The sequence below is a fragment of the Diceros bicornis genome, chromosome 5 (assembly GCF_020826845.1).
Source record: "Diceros bicornis minor isolate mBicDic1 chromosome 5, mDicBic1.mat.cur, whole genome shotgun sequence".
NCBI lineage: Eukaryota > Metazoa > Chordata > Mammalia > Perissodactyla > Rhinocerotidae > Diceros > Diceros bicornis.
This window is the reverse complement of record NC_080744.1, coordinates 94,117,770-94,130,581: the sequence shown is the minus strand read 5'-3', so window position 1 is coordinate 94,130,581 and position 12,812 is coordinate 94,117,770. Positions and strand designations below refer to the sequence as shown.

Here is a 12,812-nt window from a genome sequence, read left to right as displayed (position 1 = left end):
TTGTACATATAAATGATATCATAAGAGGGATAATTTCAAAGCGCTGTTTCACAGTAGTCTCACAAGACTCTCAGAGTAATGCATTCTGTGACATTAGTCAGGGATGAAAGAAGCAACATCATAAAATCATCTTCACTCCCACCACGTTACTCTCAGTATATCTGAAGTTAGAACATCCCAATAAGGGCTAACATACTTCATTCCTGGTGTTACACTTACTCCTAACAGAAATATGTAAAACACTTGAAGACATGAAGCACTACCAAGGGTTTCTGATAACTTTGATTAAAGAAAGTTTCACCTACACCCATACTATATTTCAATTTGTTTTATTTGGTGTCCTGGAGGTTTTTACATCTGGGACAATGCACAGTAGTAAAGTTCAGAGTGGGTGAAAAGCAAGGTTTGTTTCTTTGTTTTGAGATAGTGAGAGGACAATTGTGAAAGGAAAAAGTGGGGCAGGAGTAACCAGCAGGATGTCTTGACTGCAGGAGCATTCTCAGGTCAGTCTTTTAGGAAAAAGTACATGTGAAAATGGAGGATCTGAAAATTGATTCCTTTAAAATTCTCTTTGCTCATGTACCTTTAGAAAGTCTTTGTGAACCTCTAGAGGTATCCATACCCCAATTTTAGACTACTGATCTAAAAAGTTGGACTGGTTTAGAACTCTGAAAAGAGGCTAAACTGGTGGCAAAAGTTGGGACTCATGGGAATGATATTTGGGTGCTGTTTAAAGTGATGAGAGTGAGGTCCCTGAAGAAGATAGTGTAGGAGAAGAAGAGAAGAGCCAAGTACTTTAGGGGTGATTCTCACTTAAGGAGTAAGCAAAGGAAGAAGAGAAGGAGATGAAAAAAGCAGAGAGGTAAGGGGAAAAAACCCACAGGAATATAAAATTGTGAGAGCTAATAGAGGCTTTCAGTAAGGATGGCCAGCAATGTGGGATGACGAAGAGGGCAGAGAGAATGAGGTCTGAAGACAGACCAATGCTCGTACCCAGTGCAGTTGGAAGATTACCACTGCCTCTTGCGTGGGCTTCTTATCTGTAGCAGTCCCTTCAGGAACACAGCTGCCCTCCCTCCACATGTGAGGCATTCTCTAGGTCTGAAACTGAACAAGATTATCCTACCAATGGCAACAAAACCTGGACGCATCTAGCTTGCATCTAGATACAGAGACAGAAAGCCAGTGGTTTTATTCCCCTTCTCTCTTTGATCCCGCTATATACAGGCAACTTCCTCGCCACAGGTTATTGCAGTTTATGGTCTCTTTCTTTCCTGCCATCAGCCCAGGCACTGAGATGTCTTTATGCTCTAACCTTAACTTGTTATACAGTGTTCTCTCTCCTTCCTGTGGAGACATTGGAACCTGGGGTAGTGGAGGGACCCTGCAGGGCCAAGGACCTGTAATAATTCCCTCACCTTTCTTTGATTTTAAAAGCTTTGGAAAAACAATTTTGGTAGAATGGTAATGACAAAAGCCACATTAGAAGTGATGAGAATTGAAATTGGATGTATGGTTCGTTGGTGAGGAGCATAAGTATCTTCTGAGAAACTTGCCATTGGAGGGAAAGAGAGGTGGGATGCCAGCTGCAGTGGGGTCGAAAGAAGGGTCAAAAGAAGCTTTTATTGTTCTTAGGACTGGTGGTTCTAGAACATATTCAGAGGCAAAAGGGATGAATTCACAGAAGAGACTGAAATACAAGAGAGGAGATCATGGAAAGGTAGAGCTCCCTAAGGAAGTGGGAGGGAGGGATACCTAGAGCAAGAGACCAGAGAAGGAGGGGCACATCATCTCAGAGCCAACCACATTCCCTTTGGGGCTCAGAGCCAAGTTTATGCTGATCTGTGATCTGTAGGGCTTTTGCTCATGCTGCTGCCCTGCAGTCAGCTCTCTATGTACACATCAAAATTTGGGAACATTGGTGGCCTAAAAATGTGTGTGTTTTCTCTCTGAGTTTCTTAATCTTTTAAATACTGTTTTAGCCATCTCTACTTTTAATCAACCTTGTCTTGGAGACTGGGCTCCTGACTTAACTATTATTTCAACCTGTTGTTCTCTTTTACAGTCCTTCATGATGTTTGTCGTCTAGTCCCATAAACATTCCCTCCCCGTGACCATTCTTTTCTTTAACCCTTAACCTAACTTCCCTTTCAGTGTTCTATTATGTAAGCTGCCAGTGACAATACTCAATTTAAGACAAGTTGATAATGAGGTTTGCATTTTGGAAAATCAGTATTTAATTTTTGAAGATGGCTAAAACTGTATTTTCTCATAATAACAAAATTTTATGTTTGGGACTTCTTTTAGGTTTAGCATGAGCTTTAACAGACATAATCTGAAATACTATGTATTACCAAAAAAGCCTAAAAAGGTGGCATTCGATTGCTTAGAATGGATCAGAAAGCATCACCCATGTGAGTACAGCCATGTGATGAATTATATCTGGAAGTAATAAATAAATGTCTTTTTAGTACCACAATAGAATATGTAAAATTGCATATCAAACATTTCTTTTCTCATTCTGATAGCACTAACTTGCTATTTATAGAGCAGAATATTGCAACTCTCAATTCTGGAAATTGTAAAATCTCATTTGGTTTGGCAACAGTAAACCTAACAAAAAATATATATTAAATACTCCCTCCTACACACTTATCTTATAATTTGTGGTTTCAATGTCTTTCCTCTGCCTTCTATCAGTTTTTGAATTATACAGCTCTTTGTTTTAGTGCCTTGTCCCAAGTGTGTCTGCCTTTGTTATTTTAACTGAAATGAGATTCTGAAATTCATAGCAGTTTTGTTTTTTTTTGTTTTGGTGAAGAAGATTCGCCCCTGAGCTAGTATCTGTTGCCAACCTTCCTCTTTTTTTTTTGGCTCGAGGAAGATTAGCCCTGCGCTATGATCTGTGCCAATCCTCTATTTTGTATGTGGGTCGCCACCTCAGCATGGCTGACGAGTGGTGTTGGTCTGCATCCAGATCTGTGAACCTGGGCTGCCGAAGCGGCATGTGCTGAACTTAGCCACTACGCCACAGGACAGGCCCCTCTATTTCATTTTTAAAAAATTAATGTACATATTTATTTGAACAAATCAAACAATGCAGAGATAGACCGAGAAAAAGTCAGTAATTTCCCTTTCCAACCCCCACTATCCTAGGCAGCTGATATAAATAACTTAGTGTGTATATCTATACCTTTGGCTCTGACAGAGAGGTGACCTTTTCTTTAATACCTTTTATTTTTTGATTTTAAAAATAGCACATAAAAACAGCAAGAAATATAATAACATGCTCATTGAAGAAAATTTAGAAAGCAACAAAAAGAAGAAAGAAGCAAAAGTCAAACTCACTCTAACACAAGTCATTGTTATCATTTTGGTTTATTTCCTTCCAGTAATTTTGCTATGCATTTTTCTTTCCATTAACATACTGTAGATACAGTGTTTCTACCTTCAACCTGTTTTATATCTTGAGCATTTTCCTATGTCTTTTTAAAAACTTAGAAAACAGGGCCAGCCCCAGTGGCCTAGTGGTGAAGTGTTCAGCATGCTTCGCTTTGGCAGCCCACATTCTGTTCACGGGTGCAGACCTACACCACTCATCGGTGACCATGCTGTGGGGGCGACCCACATACAAAATAGAGGAAGACTGGCAACAGATGTTAGCTCAGGGTGAATCTTCCTCAGCAAAAAAAAACAGCTTAGAAAACACTTAATAGTTATAGTATATCTTATGTCATAATTTCCTTCCTTAAATATTCTCCTAATGTTGGCCATCAAAATTTTTCTAGTTTTTAAAATTATAGGCAAAACTTTTTGTGTAAATCCTTGTGCCACTTTATTTCTTAGATTAGTTTCCTAGAAGAAAACTGAGTCAAAAGATATAAGCATTTCTAAGCCTCTTGATACGTATTGCCATATGCTTTCCACAAAGTTTGTGGAAGGGTGCTTTCCCGTTTTCTAGCCAGTGTGAAATAGAGCCCAGAGTTCGTCCAGGTCCATCTAAGGAGTCATTCGGAGGGACAGGATTAAAGGTCAAGTCTTGTCATTTCCAGTACACTTGAATTCCTTGCTTGAATTATTCTGCCTAAGTGATCTCTCTCTACTATAAGAAAACTATGGAGATCTATTTATGGTTCATATATTTCTAAGAACATAATATAAATTGTGTTGTTATTTATGGTATAAGTCTTCATTTCTCAATACTGTTCTGGTTTCTTGGCAGATGACTCAGGGATAATTTACTGCCTCTCCAGGCGAGAATGTGACACAATGGCTGACACATTACAGAAAGATGGCCTTGCTGCTCTTGCTTATCATGCTGGCCTCAGTGATTCTGCCAGAGATGAAGTACAGCACAAGTGGATTAATCAGGATGGCTGCCAGGTAGCATTTTTAAAAATAAACAAAGGAAACAATCGCTTATAGTATATATGCAAACTTGTACATGGAGAATGCAAATTGTTTTTGCCTTAAAGGTAGCAAACATCAGTAAGACTGAAATTAAAAATCACATCGTTTTTGAGATTTCTAAAGTTGCTTTTTCTTTCTTAAGTCAAAAATTTTTATTGAGATATAATTCACGTACCATAAAATTCACTCTTTCAGTGTTTACAAGCCAGTGGTTTTTAGTATATTCACAAGATTATGCAACCATTACCACTGTCTGATTCGAGAACATGTTCATCACCCCGAAAAGAAACCCCATACCCATTAGCAGTCACTCCCCCAACTCCCCAGTCCTAGCAACCACTAATCCACTAACTACTACCAATCTGTCTCCATAGATTTTCCTATTCTGAACATTTCATATAAATGGAATCATACAGGACATGTTCTTTTGTGACTGATTTCTTTTGCTTAGCATAATGGTTTCAAGGTTTATCCACATTCTAGCATGTGTCAGTACTTCATTCCTTTTTGTGGCTGAATAATATTTCATCTATGGATATACCACAGTTTGTTATCCATTCATCAGTTGGTAGACATTTGGGTTGTATCCATTTTTTGGTTATTGTGAATAATGCTTCTGTGAACTTCGCATACACGTTTTTGTGTGGACAGGTGTTTTCAGTTTTCATGGGTAGATACCTAGGAGTGGAATTGCTGAGTCATACAGCAACTCTATGTTTAAGTTTTTGAAGAACTGCCAAACTGTTTTCAAAGCAGCTACAGAATTTTACATTCCCACCAACAGTGTATGAGGTTCTACTGTCTCTGTCTCCTCGTCAACACTTATTTATTGTCTGTCTTTTTTACTATATCTATCCTAGTGGATGTAAAGTGTGGTATCTCATTGTGATTTTGATTTGCATTATCCTGATAACTAATGATGTTGAGCATCTATTTCTGAGATGACAAATTTGTCACCCAAGTGGATCAAGAGGGAAGCTGAGAACACTCTAGGCATCCCATGTTGTGGCAAAGGCCAGACTTAGATAGATCCCTCTAAATACAAGGATGAATTTGAGGAGAACAACTAACAATTTTTTTGTAGCCTATGAAGTTTTCAGCTCACAAAAAAAGAAATTATTACCCTGAAGATTCAGAGGAAAAATATCTCTCAAAATTATTTTCTAATGGAAAACAGAAGAAAATCTTAGAAGATATCAGCCTAGTATCCTTAGGAAGATGGAAAAAGACTTATATGAACTAGAAACAGTTTGCCATAAGAAGATCACAGGCTGAGATAAAAAAAAGAAATATAAATGCAATTTATCCAAATAAGAAAATGCAAGAAAAACAAACAGCAGAATTATATATCAAGACACAAATGGTCCGACTCAACACAGACATTTGAATCAATGACGTAGTGAATAACTTGAATGCAAGGAAAAAAAACATGAAAATGGAGGGGAAAAAACGAAAATGATATTTGTTGGTGACAGGGAATATTCAGCCCAAGAATAATAAGTGTACCCAAGAAAGAAATCAAGATAGTTAAAATAGATATAGTAGTCGAATATTTTATAAATAAATACATAACAAATGTATAACAAATATAAAGAGTCATCTCAAAATCACTGGGGAGAAACTTACATATAGACATAGTTCAGCACTTTGATTTACAAAACTAAAAGAAATAAGGTAAAGAAATAGGTTACTCGACAAAAAACAAAAAACAGACCTACCTGAGACTGTTTCACTAAATTAAAGAAACAGGAACAGACTGTCTTCAGAACCAGAAGACGGAAGACTAGGACTGAAGAATTTCATACCTGGCTTGTTGTCAGATATATTGAAAACAACAGAAAGGCATTCTCAGATATGTAAAAGTTCAGAAAATATATCACTGATTTATCTTCAGTGAGATAATTACAGATGTCAGTCTTCCCAAACTAATTTATATATTTAATCAGTTCAGGTGTTTTTTTTCTTTGATAAACTTTTTCTAAAGCTTGCCTGGAAGAATATTCAAGTGAAAATAACTAAAAGAATTTGGCAAGAAAACAATAACACATGAATCCTGGTGTGGGGGATCAGAATTGGCTGCCCCAAAATGTGTCTCTTTGGCATGAGGATTATTTTGGGCTGGTTACTTTTAAAAACTGAAGACATAGGAAAAGCTCGGAAAACCAAGTAAAATAGAAGTTATCCTTTGTAAGAGACATTTACATTTGTAAGGGAAGTCTCCATTTGTAAAGGTATCTCCCTCTCTGTACCAGGAAGAAGGGGGGATAACCTTATCTCTAGAAACTCTTATCACTGTGGAAGGCCAGGACTTAAATCTACATAATAACCTTACTCTTGTTTACTGTGCTTTTCTGGTAACCTCCCATAACTGAGTCCCCCCACCCCCAACATCCTCTTTTGTCTTTAGCTCAAGATAGTATTTAAGGTAACAGCCTCTGCCGTTTTGGCAAGTTGCTCAGTTTTCCGTAGTATCTCCCATGTATACATATTATAAAGCTCTGTTTGATTTTCTCCTGTTATTCTGTCTCGTGTCAATTTAATTCATAGCCCAGCCAGAAGGACGTAGAGTGGGTAGAGGAATTTTCCTCCTCCCCTACATTGGCTTTGCAATATATTATAATGACAGATGAATGAAAGAGAGATCCAGAAATAGACTGGAAAACATGTAAAAACAATCTATGAAAAGGAAGGCATTGAAAATTAATGAGGGGCTGGCCCTGTGGCACAGCAGTTAAGCTTGCGTGTTCTGCTTCAGCAGCCTGGGGTTCACCGGTTCAGATGCTGGGGGTGAACCTATGCACCGCTCATCAAGCCGTGCTGAGGCGGCGTCCCACATGGAAGAACTAGAACGACCTGCAACTAGGATATACAGCTCTCTACTGGGGCTTTGGGGAGAAGAAAGAAAAAGAGGAAGATTGGCAACAGATGTTAGCTCAGGGCCAGTCTTCCTCAAAAAAAAAGAAAAAAGAAAATTAATGAGCAGGGGAAGATTATTCAACTGGTGGTGCTGGTTACCTGATGAGGGGAATCATTTTGGATCCACATATCAAAACTAATTACAGATAAATAAACCTATTGGTATTGTAAAAGGTATGAACTCTGAGTGGAAGAGAACCTGAGCTTAAAAACAGCCCAAAAGGAGGTAATTGCTAGAAATGATTAAAAACCTAAACAAATAAACACGTGTGTATCAATAAACAAAATTAAAAGGGAACAGCAAACTAGGAAATACATCTTCAGCAAATAAAACATAATGAAGAGCTTGTAAAAATTTGAAGAAAAACATGAGTCTCAGAGAGTAAATTACCCTAGGCTATCAAGAGACTCTTGGAAAGGAGAAAATACAAAAGGATAAATAAAAATTTTTTAAAGTGCAACTTCACTAATAATCAATGGAATTCGAATTTAAAACAGTGAGAGGGGCCGGCCCTGTGGCTTAGCGGTTAAGTGCGCACGCTCCGCTACTGGCGGCCCGGGTTCAGATCCCGGGCGCCTACCAACACACAGCTTGTCGGGCCGTGCTGAGGCCGCGTCCCACATACACCAACTAGAGGGATGTGCAACTATGCCATACAACTACCTACTGGAGCCTTGGGGAGAAAAAGGGGAAAAAGAAAAGGAGGAGGATTGGCAATAGATGTTAGCTCAGGGCCGGTCTTTCTCAGGAAAAAGAGGAGGATTGGCATGGGTGTTAGCTCAGGGCTGATCTTCCTCACAAAAAAAAAAAAACAATGAGAAACCATTTTCACCTCTTGTATTAGCAAACTTTTATTAACTGTTGAGGACAGTGCTATGAGAGACGATCTCCTGCAATGCTCACAAGAGCCTTTCTGGAAAACAGTATGGGAGGCTGTGTCAAGAGCCTCAGATCTGAAATGTGGGTGTGGAATTTTACATCAGTGTTATTTTTAATAGTAAATAGCCTAAATGTAAATAGCCTAAACGTAGGGGAGAGAATGATTGGGTACATTATAGTACATTCCTGGCATTAAAAATGGTTTATGAAGAATTTTTTTTTTTTTTCTTTTTCCCCCAAAGCCCCAGTAGATAGTTGTATGTCATAGCTGCACATCCTTCTAGTTGCTGTATGTGGGACACGGCCTCAGCATGGCCGGAGAAGTGGTGCGTCGGTGTGCGCCCAGGATCCGAACCTGGGCCGCCAGCAGCAGAGCGCGCGCACTTAACTGCTAAGCCACGGGGCCGGCCCCGAAGAATTTTTTTAATGATATGAAAATGTTCAAATGCTAATGATGGAGAAAGGTAGGGAAAAATAGGTGTATAATCAAAAATATGTAATCTCTACCATAAAAAACAAAATTCAATAGAAAAATAGACAAGAAAAAAAGAAAGCCAATTTTTTTCAAAACTTTAAATCTTTGTATATAGTATGTCCTACAATGTATATGTGTATATATATGTATTTATATATATAAAAAACTTTTATCAAAAATATGGTTTTAAAAAGTGGCAGGTTTTTTTTGTAAGGAAGATCAGCCCTGAGCTAACATCTGCCAATCCTCCTCTTTTTGCTGAGGAAGACTGGCCCTGGGCTAACGTCCTTGCCCATCTTCCTCCACTTTATATGGGACGCTGCCACAGCATGGCCTGACAGGCGGTGCATCGGTGAGCACCCCAGATCTGAACCCCAGGCCACCAGCAGCGGAGCGCGTGCACTTAACCACTACGCCACGGGGCCGGCCCCAGCAGTTTGTTTTTAAATGTAATTGTTTCTGCTCTCAGACCAGCTAATCCTTACAGTCAAGGTATAAAAATATAACAAACTGGACAGCCTTAATCTGGTTAGATTTGTGAGATATAGTAAAACTTGATTCTTTTTCTTCACAAAGAAATGATTGTAGCCTGAAGTTTTAAAAGCAACACAGAAATGAAGAAGAAAGTAACAACAAAGCCAGTTTTCCCAGTTACAAGAAATAAAGGCTTTCAGAAGGAGTTGCAGCATCATCGCCTCATTTGGAGCCTGTAGACTGCCTCGCAGCCATGTGCCTACCTGGGCAATGCTCCTGGGTGGCTTGGAACCCTGTGGGCGGCACCCTGTGGGCCAACACATCTCGCTCCACAGCCTCCCCCTGTTCTCCACCACCAAAGGCTCCAGTCACCTTTCTCTTTTCAAGGAGATTTACCTTTGATCAAAGTGCCACGAATTTAGATGGATGCCTAACCTAGAGTGCAGGCCCCGGCCGTGCCCAGCGTTGATGACTGTACCCATTTGCCGTCCACATACTCCATGGCTTGCAGTTCGTTTCTCGGGTACTCGAAGTCACTGAAATCATGTCATTAGCCTCAGTCTGGCTGTCAAATAGTTCAGTTGCTTTTGAAGTACTGTTCTTGCAGTAGCAATTAATTTTTTTAAGGCTGAAAAAAGACTTCCAGCTTTATTTGTATAAAGTAATTTTGCCTGTAGATATAATGTTTTTGTCTGGGTTAAATAGGTCCTAAATTTGCAACTGAAATGGATATTCGTGAAAATGATTTTTAACTAAAAATTGATTTATCAAGCTCCTGAAATTTAACTGTCACCTTGCTAAGTAATTTGCATAGGCCAAGATCCACAGTCTCTAGCCTTTTTTATCTAGTATAAGCAACTCTCAGACTTTTACCCACATGAGTTCCAATAAAAATTTCACAAGTTTTGACTTTGAAATCAGCTGATGAATAAAAGGAGCTGGTGTATGATCAGCTGCTGCTACTAGGAAAATGGATGGTAAGCACTGGGGCAGGTGAGAATGCCATTGTTCCTGAATCATCGGAAAGGCTGGCAGCAGTGACCTCTGAACGCTCAAGCCCTGGGAACACCCCAGAGCTCCCAAGCAGCAGGTTTATGACCACTGACTTGGATATCTTGGCTGTGTGAGCAATGCCCCTCACACCTCCATATCAAAACATAAGAGAACAAACAGTGGCAACACATCGGGAGGTGACTGCTGTTGAATCTGGCTCCCTTACGTGATAGTACCAAGTCACGCAAGAAAGTGCCTGCCACACCGAGCTGCTGTCTGCCTTCTTGAGTCTTAATAGAATTGCAAATTATCGATATAAAAATCTCGTATTAGTCATGTTAAATAATGGGACCAATTTAAGATATTAGATTGTTGTATAGAGTACATTTTAAAGTAAAATAGAGGATAAAGCTTTTAGAAGCATCTATTATTAAAATGTACCTTTAAATGCATTATGACTCTAACAGGCTTTTGCTTTTACATCAGGTTATCTGTGCGACAATTGCATTTGGAATGGGGATTGACAAACCTGATGTGCGATTTGTGATCCATGCATCTCTCCCTAAATCCGTGGAGGGTTACTACCAAGAATCTGGCAGAGCTGGAAGAGATGGAGAAATATCTCACTGCCTGCTTTTCTATACCTATCATGATGTGACCAGACTGAAGAGACTTATATTGAGTAAGCTGAGCTCCATTGTAGGGACATTCTGTCCTCTTCCATCTCATGATAGTAATCTACTCCTGCTGTTGTAGTACTTTTGGTCCAGTTTTCCTTAAATAGTGTCAGAAAAATAGAGGTGCTTATATAGATATGGAAATTTTATTTTAGTTCATTTTTATTATAGAACTATTACGTGCTTGTTATGTAAAACTCAAATGATACGGACGTGTACATGGCAGAAAAATTCGAAACCAAGCCTTGTAGACAGTCCTGCGCTAAGAAATAACGCCAGTGATTGATTTCCTTTCTATCCTTCCAGACCCAGTTTTTGCCTGCATCCTTGCATATAACACATGTTTCAAACATGCAGAAAGGTAGAACAGAAAAAATAATGAACTCTCATGTACCAGTATCCAGGCTAAGAAAGAAAACCCCCTATGTATCTCTCTCCTATCTCATCCCTCTACTCCCCTGTTAGAGATAGACAATATCTTGTATTTAGTGTTTACCTTTTCCAAACATGTATTTTATAATGTAAATGGGATTATGTTATATGTGCACTTTTTTTGTGTGTGTGTGAGGAAGATCAGCCCTGAGCTAACATCCATGCTAATCCTCCTCTTTTTGCTGAGGAAGACCAGCTCTGAGCTAACATCTATTGCCAATCCTCCTCCTTTTTTTTTTCCCCCAAAGCCCCAGTAGATAGTTGTATGTCATAGTTGCACATCCTTCTAGTTGCTGTATGTGGACGCGGCCTCAGCATGGCCGGACAAGCTGTGCGTCGGTGCACATCCGGGATCCGAACCCGGGCTGCCAGTAGCGGAGCTCGCGCACTTAACCGCTGAGCCACGGGGCCGGCCCTGTGCTTTTTTAATATATATAGTGACCTGATTTTTTTCAGTCAACACTAGGATGTAATTATGACTCCAATTAATATGCATAGCTTGACAACATAGAATAGTTACTCCATGTTTATTTAACCAGTACCTTTTAATAGATATTTAGATTGTTTATTGTTTTTCGGTGGTGGCAACAATGTAGTATTGAGCATCCTTGTACAGATATCTTTGGGCATTTGTGCAATTATCTTTATAGGACAAATTTCTAAACTTAGACTTGCTAGGTCAAAGTGAATACATATTTTAGAATTTTATTATGTCCTTTGCCCATTTTCCTACTGGGTTGTGATAGTTAAAGACATTTCCTAAATAAATTTGCCTATTTTGAGACTACTTTTAAATGAACTCTGGCAGAGATACTGAGCATGGGGAATGGCACTTACCAAGCACTGTGCCCAATAGTGTGTCACCTTATTTGCTCGTAACCACTAGCTTTTGAGGTAGAGTTAGTCCCGTGAGAAAAGTGAGCTTCAGGAAGGTTGTATACCTTGCCCCCAAGAGTGCTGATGTGGCAGTGGCAGCAGCAGCAGTAGGAGGAGTGGGAGTGGTAGTGCAGTGGTGGTGGTGATGATAGGGAACGTTTCATATATCACTTCATTTAATCTGCACAACAACTCTGAAAGATACTGCTGTTCCTCTCCTCATTTTGCAGAGAAGGAAAAGACACAGAGCTGGTGTCAGAGCCCTAGGGGAATGCAGGTTCATCTGACTCCTAAGTCCGTGTCCCTTGCACTATACCAAGATGATTCTCAGTGAAAAAATGAAACTTTTAAACTTAGTGTGTCCATTTGTGTATTTAAACAGAACCTATATTAAGTTAGGTCCAAACAGTTTTATAAGTATGTTAAGTCCTAATAACTTAGCAACCATTTGAAAAAAATTATACTTATAAACTAGAAAAAAAAATTTTTTTATTTCATTCTTAACTAACTGCAATTGCTTACAAATGGAAAGTATGAAACCTTGGAATTAGATTGGACCTTGCCCACCTCCTTTGCTGTTTTGCGTTGATTTTCTGGAGGTACTTGTTTTTATCCCAGCAATGGCCAGAAATTCAGCTTTGCAAAGATGTCGTTGGAAGGAATTTAGCGCACTATGAAC

The 12,812-nt window shown here is 39.2% G+C and overlaps 1 protein-coding gene across 4 annotated transcripts in view; it reads left to right on the top strand.

Annotated features, from left to right (window-relative positions):
• The window catches only part of BLM (BLM RecQ like helicase), a 99,069-nt gene that overhangs the window by 64,976 nt on the left and 21,281 nt on the right, over nt 1–12,812 (top strand). For all 4 annotated transcript variants that reach the window (XM_058542499.1, XM_058542498.1, XM_058542500.1 and 1 more), the window contains 3 exons: nt 2,308–2,414; nt 4,223–4,383; nt 10,635–10,830. In XM_058542499.1, the coding sequence (XP_058398482.1) occupies nt 2,308–2,414; nt 4,223–4,383; nt 10,635–10,830 (464 nt within the window). The remainder of the gene's footprint in view (nt 1–2,307; nt 2,415–4,222; nt 4,384–10,634; nt 10,831–12,812) is intronic.